Source organism: Eumetopias jubatus, unplaced genomic scaffold (assembly GCF_037043125.1).
Source record: "Eumetopias jubatus isolate StellerSeaLion01/CBP00866 unplaced genomic scaffold, mEumJub1_p1.0 scaffold_9, whole genome shotgun sequence".
Classification (NCBI taxonomy): Eukaryota; Metazoa; Chordata; class Mammalia; order Carnivora; family Otariidae; genus Eumetopias; species Eumetopias jubatus.
This window is the reverse complement of record NW_028274815.1, coordinates 114,718,758-114,737,647: the sequence shown is the minus strand read 5'-3', so window position 1 is coordinate 114,737,647 and position 18,890 is coordinate 114,718,758. Positions and strand designations below refer to the sequence as shown.

Below are 18,890 nucleotides of genomic sequence, written 5' to 3'. Positions count from 1 at the left end.
GACGTGGGTGGCTGCCTTTTTGGGTTTTTTGCTGTTGTTGTTGCTGTGGTTTTTTTTATGAAGTGGATGTGAGGAAATCTAAGACCCTTGCCCCAGAGGCCCTTGTGGGTGGGCACTGGGTGTTCTCCATTATCGGGTGATTGGGAAGTCAATGTGAAATGTAGCTCACCTCTTCCTAATTGGACTTGTCGGGGCGGGGGACGGATAAGCAATCGGAGTCAGAGAAACCCTAGGCTCTGCGGGGGGTGGCTGGTGGGGCAGCAGGGAGACCCCTGCTCGCTCCCCCCGCCTCCACCCCGGGCCACAGGATCCAGGGCTCATCTGGTTTCCGTCCAGCTGTGTGCAGTGGGACCGAGTCCTTACTTGTCAAATTCTGGCCACGTCCGCATTCAACACCAGCGTCATGCCAGGCACTTCAGCCAGTTCACTGCGTCTCGCAGGCCTTGTGGGGGTCCAGGAAACCGCCAGCCTCGTCCCCACCATCAGAAGGACTTGCGATTCTCTGGGGAAAGACTGGGCAAAGCCCCACCGCGTGCTGACGTGCCGCAGCTGAGGGGGGTGTGCCTAAGTGCAAGGGCCGTGGGTGCCGACGGACGGGCGTGGGCGTAAGAACGAGATGGAGACCGAGCCGGAGCCGGTGGGTGAGACAGGTGTGTGCTCAGAACTTGGGTTGTGGAGTGCCACGGTAGGGTGGGTACTCCAGGTGAGGGGGACAGCGGGAGCAGAGACTCGCCGGCAGGAGGGAGGGTGTGTCTGGGCCTTCAGGATCCAACACCTCTGGCTCCGCCACTTGTAAGCTCGTGACCTTGGGCAAGTGCCTTAACCCCTCGGAGCCTCAGTTTCTTGTCTGACAATGGGGCTGATAACTACATCTACCTGGTGGGCCTGCGGGGAGGATGAAATGAGCGGGCCAAGGGGAGCACTTGGCACCTGGTGCACTTTGGCGTCTGTGAATGTTTTCAACTTGGTGGAGTGAGGGCAGAGTGTGGGCACCCTGAGCGCTGCACCCAGCGGTTCTGCCTTTTCCCTGCTCCGCCGTGAGGACGCTGTGTGTTCAGTGGAACAGTCCACAAGCCTTTCTCTGGGCTGCAGACAGCCCCGCCCGGGGTGATGGGCCGGGGACACCCCTGTGTGGCTCTGCTGCCCCCAGACTAGCCCCCTGACCACAGTGGCCTCCTGGCTGCTCCTCAGACACCCCCCCACCCTGCACGTGGTGGTGCCCGGAAGGCTCCCTGCATAGACCCCCACATGGCAACTTTCCTCACTTCCCGTGGACTTCTGCTCAGGTGTTTCCTAACCAGCGAGGCCCTCCCCGGCCACCTGACAGCTCAGCCCTGCAGGCCCCTCTCCCACCTCTGGAGCCCTCCTCACCACGGTGGTGATGTGTTTATCCGCTGATTGTCCCTTCCCTGCTGGACGGTGAGTGCCAAGAGGGCCAGGACTCTGTCTTATCCACCACACAATTTGCCAGCACCTAGAAAGGTGCTTGGCTCATAGTAGGTGTTCAGTAAATACTTGCTAACTGAATACATGAAGCGCTTTGAGTAGGTGGTGCTTCCGGATGCTAATAGATTCAGTCTTTTAAATCTCGAGTGTTTCAACAACACCCCAGAGCCAGGAGAGGGCCTTCCTACCTCAGTTCAGGCCCTGAGCACAGCATGCCCTGGGCAGCCAGGAAGGAGCAAGGCGCCCAAGCAAGTATGCCCCAGTTCCTGGCTTCCGGAGCCTGGATGGGCTCTATGCTTCCAAGGGTCCTCTCTCCTGCCAGTCTCCCCTCTCCCTCTTAGGTTCCATCCTGGGGGTACAGGGGACAGTTTTGTTGTCCCTTTGTGCAGAGAGAGCCTCTTGAACATGCGTGTCCCCCCGGGGGTGAGAACATAGTCTGGGGGAATGTGAGTGAGCATGTTTTCGTCCGAGGAAGACGGGGCGGATGTGCTTGTGCATACGGAGCAGGGCAGCCTCTGCGAGGGAGGCAGAGTGTGGGGGTGGGAGAGGGCACAGGAGGACACATGGTCTCTGTCCCCTGAGGCTCCGGGTATGCCTCGTGGGGACCCCCGAGCTGGGCAGAGCTGGCCCTGTGGCCCACCTCGTGTGCTCCAGATCCAGCCGCAGAGGGTGCACACTCGCTGCACAGAAGCAGTAAATTCCAGGAAACTCCCTGCCAGCCCAGCGGGGTGGGGGAGGGGTGGAAGATAATCCACACTGGTTCCCTAGCACTTGGAGAACAGATGTGTCTGCCTCAGGGACAGCCTCTGAAGAAAAGTTCCAACCAAAGTGTGTTTGCTCATTATAAAAGAGTTGTCTGTGAGGGGGCCCTGGAGGGGAGGCTTTTTTTTGGAGGGGGGTGCTCTGCCAGAGGTCCTTACTGGGGGCCCCACAGATACCATTGTATCTTGCTAGAGGGGAGAGGGGAGGGGGCGAAGCCAGCTCGGGTGTGGGAGCTGCTGGGTCATCTTTCTTGCATTTTACAGCCAGCTCCCAAACACAGTTGCTTGCAGCTCCTGAAAGAGGCCGGGCCAAGTAGGAGGTGGGGTCCCTTCCCACTGGAGGGCTGGATTGAAGGGGCCCCGCCCTGGGGGTTCCCAGATGACTGGCCAGGGGCTCACTGAAGCCAGCCAGGGGAGAGGAGGCAGGCGTGGTCCTCTCCAGCAGGCCCTCCGGCTGTTTGGAAGGCCCTGGCGGCCCCCCAAGTCCTTGAGCCAAACCCCCTTTTGCGGTCTGATTCGAACCCTCCTCGCCTGCCCCACCCCCTTCCTTCTCTGCACTTCTGGGCCTGGCCTTTTCAGCCCTGGAAGCTGCCCAAGAGCATATCTTTGAAGCCCAGCAAAGGTTAGGAAGGAGGAAGACAGAAATGTCCTCTGGGTTGGGGGAGTGGGAGAAAGGAATTCCATGCATGCTCCACAGGAGCTGGAGTTGGGGCGGCAGGCCTAGTGGGGGCGACGGCTTGGCCTTGCAGCTCACAGGCAGGTCCTGCTACCCCCTTCTGGCCGCCAGGCCCTGTGCACAGTAAGCCCTCTTCTCTGGGCTGTGGGCAGGGAGAGGGGAGCTGTGGCCCTTGTTTACAGCGCTTGTCTCAACCTTGGCTCACAAGGGTACGAGCCAGGCCCTGCTAGCTGCCCTTACAGGATGCAAGACCTCATAATTGTCTTCAATTACAGACCTCGCCGGCCCTCAGCCCTGGCTTCCAACAGGAACCAGAGCCCGAACCACTTCCATGGGGGGCAAGGGGAGCAACCCAGCCCCTACTGCAAGGTTTGGGGGCTCCAGGTGGCCTTTGGGCACTCCCAAATGCCCACAGGACCCAGGGTTCACCGAAACTGCTGCTTCGGGGCTGTGGAGAGCCTGTGCCTGTTGAACATCCACCTTCTTTGTCCCCGATCAGGATGAAACTTCTGTGAGCAGTGAAGATTTTGATATGAACGACTCCACATGGATGTCAGCTGACCCACACCTGGCCTCCAGCCTGAGTCCCAGCCAGGACGAGAGGATGCGGAGCCCTCAGAACCTCCACAGCCAAGAGGACGGTGAGTGTCCCTTGGCGGCTGGCGGGGGAGGGGCCGCGCCCACAACCAGAGGGGCCGTGGGATCTGGGGCTGGGGCCTCTGGAGGTGGCCCAGGTCCAGGCTTCCAGCTGCCCCTGGTGTCCTGGGTGTCTCCGCCAGTGCCCCAACCCCTGGTGCCAGGGGGAACAAGTCCTCCGGGAGGGAGATGGATAGAGCCCTCGGGGGCCGGCAGCCCTACGGGGTGTCGTGTCTGCGCTGATGCTCGTGGGGTGGTGGGGTATGGACGTCGACGTTACCACAGTTCAGGTCTGGGAAGGTCATTAGCCAGTGTGCCTGACCCAGAACAGTCCAGCTGCCCAGCCACGAAAGCAAGAGTTGGGCTTCTGTAGCTCGACATGCAGCTCAACATGAGGCTGTAGGACAGGGTCCCTGCCTGTCACCTGTGAGCCAGCAGGCAGTGCACTTGTCCACTGTGTGTCCCCAGCCTCTTAGGATGAGAAGTGGCTCGGCTGAGGAGCTTCCCAAGCGCTGGCTCCCCGCTGCCCTCCAGGACCAGCCAGGCAGCCTCCTCTGGCCTCCCTCAGAACAGACGCTTTCCCCTTGGGATGGGAGAGTTGGAGTCCCAAGTCAGATCCCAGGGGTCCACTCTGGAGTGCCTCTGTGGAGCCCCCAGGCGGCTGGGGCTCTGGGGGCACCAGCGCCTGTGTCAGCTACACGCAGTTGTGGGCGTGGGGTGGCACCCGTGGTCATTGTCTCTGGTGGGGCTCTGTCTGGTTTCCAGGGAGGTGATTGGGGGTGGGGGATGAGCCCAGGGCTGAGCCTCAGAGATGTGGGGTGTAGAGCCTGCAATTAGGAGGGGTCAAAGTTCGGGGCCTGGAATGCGAGAGGGAAGTGCAGGGTTAAAAAGGGGTGTAATGTTAACTCTGCGAAACGGGTTAGCCTTAAAGAGTAAATAAGGGGTAGGAGACTTGCAGTTTGGGTCAAAGTTCGTCTCCATGGCAGAACCCGCGCCTGCTTTCCGACTGCCCTCACGGGCCTGAATCCGGCTTTGTCTGGGAGGAGACCTAGCCTGGAGGCAGCTGGGGAAGCTGGGCCAGGGGCTGGGGAGCCCAGGGGGTGGTTTTGCCAGGAGTGGGGTACAAGGCTGCTGGGAAAGAAAAGACTTTTGTGCCCTGACACCTCGTGAGGTCAGCACGTTCCCCTCGTGCTGTGAGCCTCCCCACCAGAGCCTCCCAGACCAATACCACCTCCCAGTATTCCCATGGGGTGGGGGCAGCCACATGCTGCTGGGGGCTCCAGGGCTGGGAAGTGCCCAGCAGCTGACCTCCCTTCTCATCTGAGCTGATCGAAGGCCACACCCAAAGGCCCCACCAAGGACCAAGCCAGCAGAGCTCAGCCAAGGGCATAGGGTTATACTTTCCCAAGAAGGATTCAGAACTTTTTTTTTAAAAACCTGAGTAGTAGGACTGAGTGGGGGCCATATTCCTTTAACTCATTCTTGAAAAATTCTTCTGTTATTATTGCTCAGAACCACCCTTTGGGAGTCTGATCTCTGTTGGAGACACTTCCCAGAGAGATTTGGCGCTTTGGGTGGTGGTGGGCGGGGGTCTCCAGGATCAGATAACAGAAAGGAGTGTTTCTGTGGGGGTCACGGCTTCCTCAGCATCAGTTGCCCAGCTGCCTGGGGCTTGGTTGATCATGAAGATGAAGTGGAGAGAAGCAGAGACGGGGCGGGGGGGGGGCGTTCAGCGCATCCTCTGGCTGGTCCTAGGGGAGCCTACCTGGGTGTGATCATGCACAGCCCCCTGGCCCTCCTGGTACAGGGGCTGAGGCGGGCTGGCCTGCTAACAGTACGAGGGTGTTTATCAGGGCGGGCAGCCAGAGCTGGAGACAGGGACGATGGTGTTGACTGGGATACCATCAATTTAATTATTTAATCAGAGGCTGTCTGGTGGCTATGGGCTGATGTGCTGGCCAGAGGCGGACCTAGACCCAGTACAGGGGGTCACAGGCCTTGAGAAGGCCCAGCTGTCCACCCGGTCTGTGCTGCCCCTTCTGATTCTAGATCTGTTGTTTCTCCAGAGCAGTGGGTTCCCGTAGGGTTTTGGCTGGGTCCAGACCTGGCCCCGAGTCCTCGTCCCGCCCTCCAGCCCCCACGGTGGCATGCAGCCAGCTCCCCTGTCTGGAGGTGCTCACAGTGTGGACACAGGCGGAGATCCTGCTCCCATCAGCTAGTCAATGGGAGACAGTCGGACTACAGGGTGTTCTCATGTCCCCCATTGTTGATGACAGGCTGGGGTGGGGACAGGCCAGGCAAGGGCTCGGGTTGACCCTGTACTCTGAACCCAACCAGCAGCCCTCCGTGGTGGCTTGCTGTGTGGTCTCTGGCTATCAGTCCTCCATGGAACTGGCAAATTGGAAAGATGAGGTTTGAAGCCCTCATTGTGAGTTCTGCAAGGCACAGACCATGTCAGTCTTGCTCTCTGCTCTGTCCCCAGTGACTCCAGCTGCGTGCTTGGCACATTTTAGGGGACTGCTGAATATTTGTTGCCTGAATGAATAAAGAAACAAACATTTATCAAGACCTACCCCCGAGCGCACCATCCAGAGGGGATATAGGTCCACCCCTTGTTGGGGACAAGTTGGGCTCTTTGTTCCAGAGGACATCCCCAATCTGAGCACCTGGGTCTTTTGCCTTAGCCAGAAAGTGTGGGGACCCCCAAGGCTGTGCCAGGGAGCATCCCCCATGCTGGCCAGTCTTGCCGCCCAGAAGCATCTCAGGAAGCCAGGTAGTTTGCACATGATTCACACCTGTTGTGGATGTGTTGGAGCCCTTCTCTTTCTCCACCCTTCTTTGCCCCCCCTCTTCTTCCTCCTCCTCCACCCCCCCCCAACCTTTCAAACTGTAACAAACGCAGATGAGGACTGGCAGGCAGGGGAGGTCCCAAGGCTGAGGCCAGAAATGCATGCGCACACCCACTGTCCTCCCCGCCCCCCCAGCCTGTCTCTGTGGTTCATGGAGCTGGAGCGGGCCTGTCCTGAGATGGGCACGGTGTGCTTCCCCCGCACAAGTCCACCACGGCCGGCAAGCATTCACGGCACGGGCCTCTTGTCTGGGTGCTGTTCGGGGCTCCCTGGGATCTCAGCAAACACTGGGTTGGGGGGCACCACGCGCACAACGCTCCCTCCCTGGGGGCTGTAGCCGCCACAGGTGAGCACATGACTCTTGTCCTCGCCTCACAAGACGTGGGAGATGAAGAGAATTTGGGTGATCGGACCAAACTCGGGAGGTGGTGCTGAGCCTGCCGCCTTCCTTCCGCCTTGGCCAGTGTCAGCCATGTGTGAAGTTCCCCAGAGCCGGGCAGGGGAGCCTGGGAGCCAAGAAGAGTCCCCCTTAACACTCGGAGCACTGGTTTCTTGGGGCCACAGTGATCTAGGCTGTTCCTGCTGCTGCCTCTTGCCCATGTGTGGCCGAGTCTTTTCCAAACCCGCTGCTCAGCCCTGTCTGAGGCTTTGGGCTTTGAGTCCAAACAGAGCTCTGTGCACTTCGTAGGTGCCTAGAAAAACCCTTGGCCCAGGGGCTGCCTTCTGCGGGGGGAGAGAAGATACCTGGTAGAAGCCAACTGTTGGGACTTTGTCCAGAGACACTGTAGTCTAGCGTTGATTTGGGACCAAATAGTATGTCCGTCTGTCGTTACACCCAGTCATTGGGATGATCTGTGTGATGTCCACCTCTCCCCCAGAGAGCATAGCACCCTGGAAGCCAGGCCCCCAGCACCCGGCACAGTGCCTGGCACAGAGCAGGTTGGGGGGGGGGGGTGTCTGTTAAATGAATGAGTGAATAGAAACGCACCCGAGAGCGCACACACACGGGCCAGGTGAGCCGGCAGGCGTCCTGAACTTCGCCGACGGGGCTAGGCCGGGGTCTGGGGCTGCAGCTGGCGGAGCCAGGCGAGGGCCCACTCCTTGATTTCCCCTCGATGTGCTCCACTGGCCTCTTGTTCTGCCCCTTCCTGAACGGAAAATGTGAGGCCTGGCCTCCAGAAGGGATGCGAGGGGGTGGGGAGCGGACATTACTCACCTCCCCGGCAGACAGGAAGCCAGCACCAGCGGAGAGCGGAGGGTCCCGCTTCCCTCTTCCTGCACTGTCGTCTTCCTGCAGGGCCGTGGGGGTGGGGATGGCTGGGCCAGGGCCCGGTGGTGGCCTGGGGCCTTTCAGGGCCTCTGGTTTGTGCCTCTCAGATGAGACCACTCCTCCAGGCCTCTGGGGCCCCCCCTCCAACCTCCCCCCTTCCCTCCCTCCAGTGCGGGTGCTAGGGTTTGGAGGAGCCTCCCGTCTGGTGCCCATTACCAGGCATTGAGGGGCCTTTGGTTCTTTCAGGGCTCTGAATCGGTTTTGTCATGCCAAGGCTGATAAGCCCTGTTCCTGCCTTCGGGGAGTCTGGTGGGAGAGGGAGGGGCGCAGGCACAGGGGATCCCTGTGGGCTCTAAGCTGCCTGAGGGCAGGCATGCCTCTGCAGAAACATATCTTCTGTTTCCCCTATTTCACAAGTATTGTATTTGTAGAAAATTTAGGGAAAAAATGGAGCAAAAAAATCAAAATGACTAGTATTTGAGGCATATTTTTCTCAGTCTTTTCTGTGCACATAATAAAAGTCTTGTTTTCTTAAAAAAAAAAAAAAAAAAGACAGGGGGATCGTGTCGTGTTGCAGCCCCTTTTTTTTCCTCCTAATGTCATTTGCCTCTCCTGTGAGTGATGTGGCATTTTTTTAAAGATTGTCCAGTCATCCCAGTGACTGGAATCCCCATTCCCGAGCCTGCCGAGTGCTTGGAGCTATGACCGAGCCTTTCCTACAGGGAAGGACATGTTCTCTCCTGAGAGGGACCACAAGCAACCACAAGGGTCTCTCTGACTCTGGAGCCACGTTTGGGCCATTCATGAGAAGGACATTCAAGTCCCTCTGTTGAGCGTCTGTGGGGCCCAGGCCCGGCACAGGCCCGAGTGTCCTCTTCTGGGGCTTTATCCCCAGCCCCGAGCACGGAGTAGGTGCTCCACAGACGGCGTCTGAGCATCTGGTGGCAGGGCTGGGGGACCAGCGCAGCCCCGCGCAGCAGGCTGTGTTTGGTGCAATGTTGAGGGCAGGCCGAGTGGGCCTGAGGCGTGCCTGGGAAGCTCAGGGAGCAGGTTAGGCAGAGGCTGGGCAGCAAGAAGATGCTGAATGCCAGGGTTGGGGATTTCCTGGGGATTTCGTGTCTCCAGAAGCTCCCTTTGACTCCAGGCTCCAAACAGGAGAGCCGGGGCAGAGAGGGCCACAGCCAGGAGGATGGAGAGAGAGAGATGGGGTCACCTCTGTGGGCCGGGTCTTGGCTGGACACGGCTCCCTGCAGGCACTCCGCTGTGGGTCTCCCGAGCTGGTTCTAGCCTGCCCCGTCCTGTCCCTGCGAGGTGGTCTTCAGCAAGTTGTTGGCTCCGATTCCTCGCTTCTGCTTAACGTAGGCCCAGACCCAGGCATATCTTCCAGGTGGATTGTGACCATTGACCCTGGGGTCCTTGGGAGTTCTCTGTGAGAAGCCTAAGGCTTCCTGCCTGCTGCTCTTGTGTCCTTGGGTAGGGCCCGCCACTGCCCAGAAATGCAGCCTGGGCAGCAGGGGCCGCCCCGGCTTTCCTCACCGGCCTGGACCTCTCCCTGGGTGCCTCCCCCGTCCCTGCAGGGCCGCGTGCTGGGGAAGTGGGCCGGCCATAGCCACGCTGCCCTGCCCTAGGCTCCGTCCTTCCTCGGCTCACTGTGGGGCCTAGGGCAGATCGCCGCCCGCACCAGACAGCCAGATGAGGCAGTGACAGAGCTCAGCACACTCCTGGGATGGGGAGGCTCGACGAATGGTTGTGGGGCCATTTCCTCGTTCGTGGCTGGCCTAGTGCCAGGGGTGGTCCTGGGGGACCGGGCGCCGGGACCCATGGTCAGCTGGCACATGCAGGCTGGGGGGGCTCTCCTCACTGCGCCCAGTTCTCCAGACCCTTCATTAGCCCCCCTTGGTCCGGTCCTGTCTCTTTCTCTGTTCAGGTCCCTCTGGGTCCCCTCTGTCCCATGACCCCTGTATGGTTCTGACCACAGCTTCCTTACATCACACCAGTGTCCCTTGCTCCTGTTCTTCCCCCACCCCCGCCCAGCCCAAGTCTTGCTTCTTTGGAAAGAGAGCTGGAGGGGCGCCTGGGTGGCTCAGTCGTTAAAGCATCTGCCTTTGGCTCAGGTCATGATCCCAGGGTCCTGGGGTCGAGCCCCGTATCGGGCTCCCTGCTCTGCGGGAAGCCTGCTTCTCCCTCTCCCACTCCCGCTCCCCCTGCTTGTGTTCCTTCTCTTGCTGTGTCTGTCAAACAAATAAAATCTTAAAAAAAAAAAAAAGCTGGAACGGGAGGGCAGGCACTCACAACATGTCCTGGCATCTCGTGAATTCCTGTCCCACACCCCACCCACATGCGCCAGGACCCCGAGTCCTCCAGGACCCTGCTTCTGGATCCGGCAAACCCTGACCGAAGCTTCCACACTGGCGGGCAGCTAAGCAGGCCGCTGTGAGTTCGTGCTGGCATCCAAGGAGAAGGCTTCTGGGCAGCAGTTGCCTCCTGTGTCCCAGCCACTGTGCTGGGCGTGTTCTTGGCAGGGGGCGGGGCTGCTGCTCGTGAGGAGGGGGCCAGTAGGAGTTGGGACCAGGCCATTTGGGCTCGGTCACTGGCATTACCCCTGAGCCCCAGATACTCACCCTCCCACGGGCCCTCGGCTGGGGACGGAGCTCCAGGGCCTGCCACAGCTGCCACCCTGTGGACCCCACACTCAAGGTTGGGGGTGTCCACCCTGCTCCCTGGTCACTTAAACCGTGGCCTCCCGGGGATGGCTTCTAAGGGACTTCTCCTGCAGGGACCTTTTATGCCACGCGTTCTTTCTTCCACACCTGTTATCGTGGCCCTGCCCACCCCCCTGACCCCAACTGTCTGCAGTGAGGCTGGAACCTGGGTCTGGGCCTCATTCTCTGGCTGCAGGTCATACTCCCTCCTTCCAGAGCAAGAGCTGTTGTTCCTATTCAAGGCTCCAAACATCTTCACGGAATGACCCTCCTGCCCTCCCCTCCCCCAAGGAACAGAGAACTGGGGCCCAAGTCCTTCCGGTTATTGGCTGTAGGCCACCCTGGCAGTCCCGGGTCACAGGAAAGTGTCCATCATCAGCTGGGCTGCAGGCCGCACAGACAATGCTAGGCTGTCTTGGCCTCTGGCCACTGAGGGGTAAGAGAGGCTGGGAGACAGCACCGAGAGATCCCTTTATCCCAGGAGCAGGCTGGGCCTGCACAGCCCGGGCCTTGTGCAGGCTGCCAGGGTCTGAGGCCCCCAGATGCCTGGGAAGGACATTAGAGTAGGGTGGGCTCCAGAGCCTGAGGTGAGGTTCACCTACTAAGAAAGGGAGAGCAAGACCCCACATACACATCCACCTGGAAGATATGCTTGGGTCTGCTGGGCGGTCGGGGAAGTCAGAGCCCTGCCGCTGCTCCCACCCCTCAGTCTTGGGCGCATTAGACCCCAACTTCCCATTGACCCTCTACGGACGCAGCCCCTGGAGAGAAAGCTCAGGGTGGGAGGCATGAAGGAGAGACATTGCCACCCTAGCCTGTCCAAGGACGACCTTCCCGGGAACCAGGAAGTGACCAGAGCCACGTTGGCGTCATGGCTCTGACCTAAGGACTGGGATGCACCGAGGCCAGGCCGGCTCCTGGGAGGGCTGCTGGAGGACCTGCCAGGGTCCTCAGACACAACACGCGTACACACGGGCTCCGGGGCCTGGGCCCTGCCCTGTGAATCATTCACACATGGTCGCCTGAGGTGTCTCTGTTTGCTCTCGGAACACATGATCTGTTTTGGGCGGGGAGAGGGGGCAGTGGGCATCTTGGCTAGAGCTTTGTACATTGAATTAGCATTGATTTCTCGCTGCCTGTGCTTGACTTAGAAGGTGGGGCCAGGGAGATGTCGGGCCTGGGAAGACACAGACCCAGCCTGTCCGTAGTGGGAGCGTTTCCCCCTGAGGCGCGTGGACCAGTGTGTGCTGGGGGAGAAGCAGTGGGAAGCGGGGCGGTGGCAGAGGTGGGGGCCGGCCCATAGCACAGATAGGCAAATGGAGGCCGAGAGGAGAAAGAGGGTGGGTGCTTTGGGGAATCAGTGGCCCATCTAGGCTTTGCCACTCACTCTCTGTGACACCAGTGACTTCCCTCAGGGAAATTTTGGTCCCCCCACCTCAAAGCCAGCTGCAGGGCTGGTTGTACAAGTCAGGGACAGTGGGTGTGCCCGGCACCTGACGCTTAGGATCCACCCCACTGTGGGTGGCACCGGCCACCGGCTCCCAAGACCTGAACTCATCTTTGGGTTGGACCCTTCACTAGGGGCAGAAGCCCCAGGGTTCCTGCTCTGAGAGAAATTATTTCAGTTTGAGGGGGAAATCCGGAAACCCTGGGTCTGCGCTGATGCTGCAGCCGGAGAGACGCTCCCGACAAGGTTCCGCAGATGGAGGTGCGCCATGTGCAGGGTACACGCTGAGTTTCAGAGACTTCGTAGGAAAGAGGATGTAAAATAGCTCCATTTTAACACAGTATTGGTGGTTGAATTAAGGCTTTGGATATATTGAGCTAAATAAAATAGATCATTAAAATTCATTCTCTCTGGTTCTTTTGACCTGTTAACTGTGGCCACTAGGAAGCGGGAAGTTCAGCGCATGGCTCGCAGTCCGTTGCTACCAGACTGCGCGCTGCCCTAGGCCCTGAGCACCCACCCAGGTGGCTGTGCTGCTTAAGGGGCCACCGGGCAGGAAGGCGGGGCTGTGGAATGGAGGTGCTGGCATCCCTGGCCTGGTGGCACCAGGAGCCCGGTGGGGAGCAGGGGAAGTGCAAGCGTGCAGTGGGATGCTTAGGAGGGACGGCTAGGTGGGCAGCCGGGGCCTGACCGCCAGACTGCGGGGCGGACACCCAGTGTGGCCCCATCGTGCGGGCATGGTGGGATCCCAGGGGTACTGCCCCCTCCCAGCTCCTCTGTGTCCCCCGTTTGACCCCGTGGCCCTCCCCCTTCCTTCCGGGAGGAAGAGCAGGGTAGCCTGCCAGGAGCCTGGTGCTCCTGGGAACTATGCATCATGTAAACACGGCCCAAGCCACTGGCCTTTGTCAGAGCAGGCGCGGACCGGCCCTGGTGAGGTGCACACCCAAATTCAGAGTGGAGCCGGCGCCCCCAGCCTGCAGCCTAGAGCCCCGGGCAGCCCACCGGGCCCTGGTGTCTCCGTCGCCCTGGCCCACGGTGGGGCTGCCGGTGGGGCTGTGGGCTCCAGCGCTCTACCCTCCCCCCACCCCCGCCGGCTCTTTTGTGTGTGAATTATTGATGCCCCCTCCCCTCCCCTTCCCTGCATGGCCGCTGCAGCAGCCCACGGAGGAGGGAGGAGGGGGTGTGGGTGCGGCCTCAGCTGCTGCACCTCTGGCTGCAGAAGGCAGCCTGCCTGGCGGATGCCCAGCCCGAGGTCCCAGGAACGGAGTAGCTTCCCACCGTGGCCCAGCCCGCCGCGGGAGCTGGTGTGGGTCTGCCACTGGGAGGGGGTGCCACTGGCCGGGGGGAGGGGGGTGCCGAGCCCGGTGTGGCGATTGGCGGCTCGCACAGAGCCAGGCTTGTGCGGGCTGCAGGGCGCTGGCGCCCACATAAGGGCATTGTTTCCCGAGGTAAAAGGGGTTTTTGTCTCCTTCTGGAGACGGGACAGAGGGAGGAACAATTTCCCCCATTCATCGCTAATTCCCCCATTTGAATAGCAGCACACTGCCCCACGGTAAATAGATGGGCACCGCAGTCCTTCCCTGCCCTAGGCATTCCGGGCACAGGTGGTGGGCTCTGCGTCCTGCCCAGAGCTGGGGAGGCCTGGGTGGGGGGACATGCTCAGAAGGGGTGCATTCCCCAGCCGCTTCCCCGTGGCCATCAGCGGACCCTTTTCTCTGCCGCTCATACGGTCACAGGTGGGGGGCAGTCTTGGCCTGCGGGCATGGTTCTAGGCTCCAGCAGCCTGGCCTCGGGCGGGGTGCCCGTCCCGGAGGGGCCTCCTGGCACGGCGGCAATGATGAGGCTGGTGTGGGGACAGAGGGTCACTTCCAGCCGGGGGTGTGGGGCGGGTTCAGCTGGCACACGTGCCTGCCCGGAGAGTCCCATGGCCGGAGGCCTGCGCCCCGTAGCTCGGGCCCCGCTGCCCATGGGGCCTGCTGGGTTCTTCCACAGGGTCATAAAGTATCAGAGCCCAAGAGGGCGTCCGCGGCAACTCCCTGGACTGCAGATAAGAGGAGCCAAGGAGACGGGCTGTGCCCAAGGTCGGGAGACAGGGAGGCCCCGCACCTGCTCCCCCCACCTACTTGCCGGTCTCATTCGGGAATGGGGCGTGGGTTTGAGTATGTGCCTATAGCTCCTTTAAATCACACTTTTTTGGAGGGAGTGGGGAGGAGGGAAGAATTCAGAGTGGCCGGGAACTTCCGCCTGGGGTGCTGACCCTGCTCTCTGTTCCTTCTTTCCCCAAACGGGTCAGGCACTGCAGGGGCCAGGGCTGCCACCAGCCCCTCCTGGGGCTATCGGCCACCTCAGGACGGAGCCAGGGGACAGACCTGGGGTTTTGTGGTGGGCCTGGCGCTGGCTCCAGGCCCTCTCCTCCCAGAGGGAAGGTTGTGGATCACCCAGAGACCAAACCGGACACACGTGATGCAAGCCTGCCTCCAGCTAAGGAAATTATTGGCTCCCATAACCAAAAAGTCTAGGTTCTTCTTTGGTTTTAGGCACAGATGGACTCGGGGGGATTTGTCTGAGCCAGCTATTCAGCCCTGCTGGATGGGCTCAGCAGCCCTGGGGCGTGGGGAGGAGCACTTCTTTCCAAACAGTTCAGCCAGAGTCCCAGGACTGACTTTCATGGGTCCAGCTTGGTCAGATGCCCGCTGGTCACTGGGAAGGGCTGGGCTGACCTGCCAGGCGTGGGACATGTGCTCACCCTGGAAGACGTAGGTGCCCTCACTAGAGGGAGGGGTATGGTTTTTGGAGAGGCAGGAATGATCTGCCCCCCGCCCCCATACAGCCCTGCTAACTCTGGGTCTGCAGGGCGGGGGCAGCTTACAGCGCGGGGGTGTTGGGGCACAGGCCATAGACATAGTATGTGAGAAGGTGATTAAAATGCTCTGGAAAAAGTAGGTAAAGGGGTCAGCATGGCAGAGTGGGGGCAGGGAGGTCTTACTGAGGTGACCTTGAAGCAAATCCCTGGAGGGGAGGGAATGCACCAGAGAGAGAGAGAGCTGGGGACAGTGTCCTCGGAGGGAAGAGCAGGTGGAAAGGTGTACAGCTGGAGTGGGGTGACAAGAAGGCGGCCACCCCTGGAGGGAGTCTGGTTCCCGCTTAGGGGTTTGAACTCAGTCCCTGCAGCTGCCACTGCCCTGGGAGGCGGACAGATCCCCGCCCCCCTACCCCCCCTACCCCCCCATCCCCCAGCAGCACCTTTGCCCCCATGGGGGGGCAGTTAGCCTCAGGGCCTTGTCAGCTTCCTCCCGTGAGGCTTCCTCCATGGGCTACTTCCAAAAAGCCTTCCCTCCTTTCCTCTCATCTTCTCTCCGTCCCTTCTTTCCTCATAGTGTCTCACCCTCCTCGGGATGAGTTCTGGAGATGGGGCCCTGCAGTCAGGACTGGGGGGTTGAGGAGCAGGGATCAAGGGCCAGAAAGCTCACAACTCTCTTTTTGGAGCCCAGTCTCTTCTAGAACCCTTCTGTTTGGTTTTTTTACTTGCGAGAGTATGAGCCCCCAGGACAGTAACTACCCCTCTCTTTTCACTGTTGCATCCCCAGTGTCTCGCATGGGCCGGACACCCAGTAAGTGCTCAAGCAAGGAAGGGACACGGGTGGGCAGGGCACCACCTCAGATATGTGCCCACCTCAGAGCTCATGCCTTCCCGCGGTGCTGGGCTCTGAGGGGCCCTTGGAGGTGTGCGTGTGTGCGTGTGTGCGTAGGAAGTAGATGCGTGATGAAGTGAGAGTGTGGGGTGCAGAGAACTCGCTTTTTTTTTTCTAGCACCTACTCTCTATACCAGGTATTGTCTATACCTTACAAATCCTGTATTACTGACATGACACCCCTTTGGAAAGGAAACTGAGGCTCAGGGAGGTAAAGTGGCATCTGATGGACAGCCCACGTCCATCCCGCTCCACAGGCCCTCTGCATTCTGCCTAAAACCCGTGGCCTCTCCGGTTGGCAAAAAGTGGACCTGAGTTGTTGACGGCACCGGGGCAGGCAGTGCAGGCCCGCGGTTGGCACGCGGGGCTGAGGTGGCCTGGGCGGAGTGACGGGGGGCGCATGCGCTGTGACTCTTCTGTCCCTCTGGTGAGGGCTGTGTATGGCTGGCTTTCCTGGCTGTGGTGTGGAGGCGGAGAACCTTGGCCGGTGGGGGATGCACGGAGCTCGTGAACTGGGGCCGCTGGTCTGCTCCAGGTCTTGGATGGTTGGTTGGTTGGTTTGGGGGGATTTTTGTGGTAAATAGGTGTAACATTAAAATTGCCATTTCCACCGTTTTTCAGTATACAATTCGGCAGCATTAAGTACATTGACGGTGTTGGGCGAGCAGCACCATGATTTCCAAAATATGGTTTTCATCAGCCCAAACAGAAACTCTACATCCACCAAGCGGTAGCTCTCCATGTCCAGTCCTCCCCGCCCCGGGGAGCCCCCAGATATTTCTGTCTCTGGGAAGGTGCCTCGTCTGGACACTGCATGGAAGCAGACTGTCAGCGCCTGTCCCATTGTGACTGGGCCTCTTTCACTCAGTGCGATGTTTTCTAGGTTCTTCCCCGGTGTAGCAGGTGTCAGGGCTTCATTCCTTTTTATGGCTGAATAACATTCCGTTGCATGGATAGACCCCATTGTGTTTTATCCATTTATTTGGCAAGGTTTTTCAAAATGTAAACAATGCAAGTCAGTCCTTAATGTTTAAAATCTGGATAGTTACAGAATGGTGCAGATTCCCAGTTTCTTCTAAACATTTGGAATGCATGATCTGGATTCCTGGTAGCTCACGGCCCCGCCTGCCCAGCCACTTGCCTTACTAGCCCAGGGCAGCATCTGAGCAGTGGGAAGCGGGGGCTCGGACTGGAGCCGGGGTCCGTGGCTGTCCGGCTGACCAGCACAGGTGCACAGCCCCGGGGCAAGGGAGTCGGCAGCTCCAAGAGTCCGGGCCACCCCGGGCTCCTGAGCTGCAAGGGGCCCGGGAGTAGGGAGTAGGCCTGCCTCCCCTCTCCCCCTTCCCCTGCCCCCCCACCAGAGTTTTAGGGCAAGGGAGGTCCATCCTCCCAGGAGGTAAGCTGGTCGGGGAGGCAGGCGGTTGGGGTGCCATGTCTGAGCCTGTACAGGGGTTGGGCACTGCGGGAGGCTGTGGGCCTGATGCCCATGCTGAGCGCCGGGACGTTGGCTCACTATGTGCCAAGCTGGTGCCCTCCTAGGAACCCCTCCTCTTGGAGGAGGACAAAGACCTCCAAGGTCAAGCAGCTGGCCTGATGGAGATGGTGCCAGAGTGTGAAGTCTCACCTGCAAGGTGGGCTAAGAATGGGCACCTGCCAGAGCAAATAGGAGCTCATGTGATCAGCCAGCATGGGTGTCCATCCTTGCCTTCCAGCACCTCAGCTCCAGAAGAGGCTCCTAAATGTGTGGAGGCTTCTTCAGCAACAGGTCCTGCCCCGGTGGGAGGTGGGCAGCTGTCAGGACTCAGCTGGGGCCAGGCTAAGGAGGCATGAAGTTTCCCAGGAGGGATGGGCACCGGCTTCGTCAGGGCTGTGAGTACCTCCTTCCTAGGGACAGTAGGGGAGGAGGCCTGCCCTGAGGAGGCAGCAATGAACCAGGCCTTGAAGGTAGACTGAGATGTTCTGAGCTGGAAGCAACATGGCAGGCAGACAGCAGAGCCCAAGCAAAGGCCTGGAGACGGGAGGCCCCACGGTGGCCGGCAGAGTGGGACCCGGGCTACAGCAGTCACGGGACTAGGAACACAGCCCACAGGAGTCTGGACTGCATTTTTCTATGTTATTCAGCAGGCTGTGGAGAACAGGAAGGTTATGGGGTGATGAAAAAGGTGGGGTGGAGACTGGGGTTGGGACTGAGGGGAGGGAGGGCAGCCACTCTCCTGTGGTTCAGTAATGTGCGTGTGTCCCTCCAGGAGGACTGGCACCCGGTTGGTCATCGTGACTCTCTTCCCAGCCTGGGACTGGGCCAGCCTGCAGTAGGTGCTCAGTAAATACTGCTGGGTAATTTGTTCATTCCACAAACGTCTAGCTCGGTTGCTGGAGATACTGCGTTAGGAGAACCTGGCCCATCTGTGATGGAGGGGGGGGCGGCAGATGGGTGGTGAGGGCCCAGAGGTTGCAGGACCCCAGGCCCGGGGGGCAGGGGGAGACACGGACTCTTGAGGTGCAGCGGAGCAAGCAGGGAAGCTGTGGGGCGGCTCGAGCCTGGAGCTGACCTGCAGGAGGATGCAGGGAGCGGTGGCTGCCCAGAGGAAGAGGAAGAGGAGGGGAGGGGCAGCCTAGCCCGGGGGACCTGCGACAGCTGAGGGGGAGGGATGCCACTTTGCCGCGGCTTTTCCCATCCCCCTCTGCCCAGGGCTCGGCGGCTTGATGGGCAGCCGTGCCCCGCCCCCGGGCAGCCGGGAGGCCAGCGATTGGTTGGGGCTCTAGAGCCGCTCGGTCGCCATGGGGACGCTCTGGCGGTGCGCGTGCCCAATGCCCAGCCCCGGGGACTAAATCTTCATAATCTGCTGGCTGGGAGAGTGGGGGTGGGGTCTTGCGCGACCCTGGCCTGGGGGAAGGGGCGGCCTGGGAGGCGGTCAGGGCTCACTGTGGCTGCCCCTCCCCCAGCGTCTCTGGGTGCTGGGGCCGGCCGGCCTGGCACCTGGGCGCCACGGGGAACCACGTGGTACTCACCTGACAGTGACCCCGGGAGCTTGGAGTATCTTTGGTCTCTGCCATCTCAGCTGATCAAGCAGGAGGCTGGGCCTGGATTGGGGAGAGGGGCCTGGAATTTTATCTGAAAATGTCTAGCCCCTTCGTTCAAGTTTGTCTCCCCGGATTCCCCAGGCAGTGTTGTGCTCTCCGCAGCAGGGGGCGCCCTCAGCAGAGCTTTGTCGGGCTGTCACCTCTGGAAAGCGGCGATGGCCCATTGAGGTGCAGGGAATGCAGAGGCCAGATCCTGGAGCCCTGGCTCGGGATGTCCAAGGCCACGTGGCCTCACCCCGAAGGCGGCTTGTGGGGGGCACACTGTGGGTAGGCGGGGCCTGCTTGCAGGAAGGAGTGGGTAACTGAGGGGTGGGGGGGGCACAGTGGGGC

The 18,890-nt window shown here is 60.4% G+C and overlaps 1 protein-coding gene across 9 annotated transcripts in view; it reads left to right on the top strand.

The window, feature by feature from the left end:
- NOL4L (nucleolar protein 4 like) overlaps positions 1–18,890 on the top strand; it is a 129,577-nt gene that overhangs the window by 96,369 nt on the left and 14,318 nt on the right. For all 9 annotated transcript variants that reach the window (XR_003611622.2, XR_003611619.2, XR_003611620.2 and 6 more), the window contains one exon: positions 3,383–3,524. Coding sequence is in view for 5 of the 9 variants with exons in the window: in XM_028118884.2 (XP_027974685.1) it covers positions 3,383–3,524 (142 nt within the window). In the remaining 4 variants the exon portion in view is untranslated. The remainder of the gene's footprint in view (positions 1–3,382; positions 3,525–18,890) is intronic.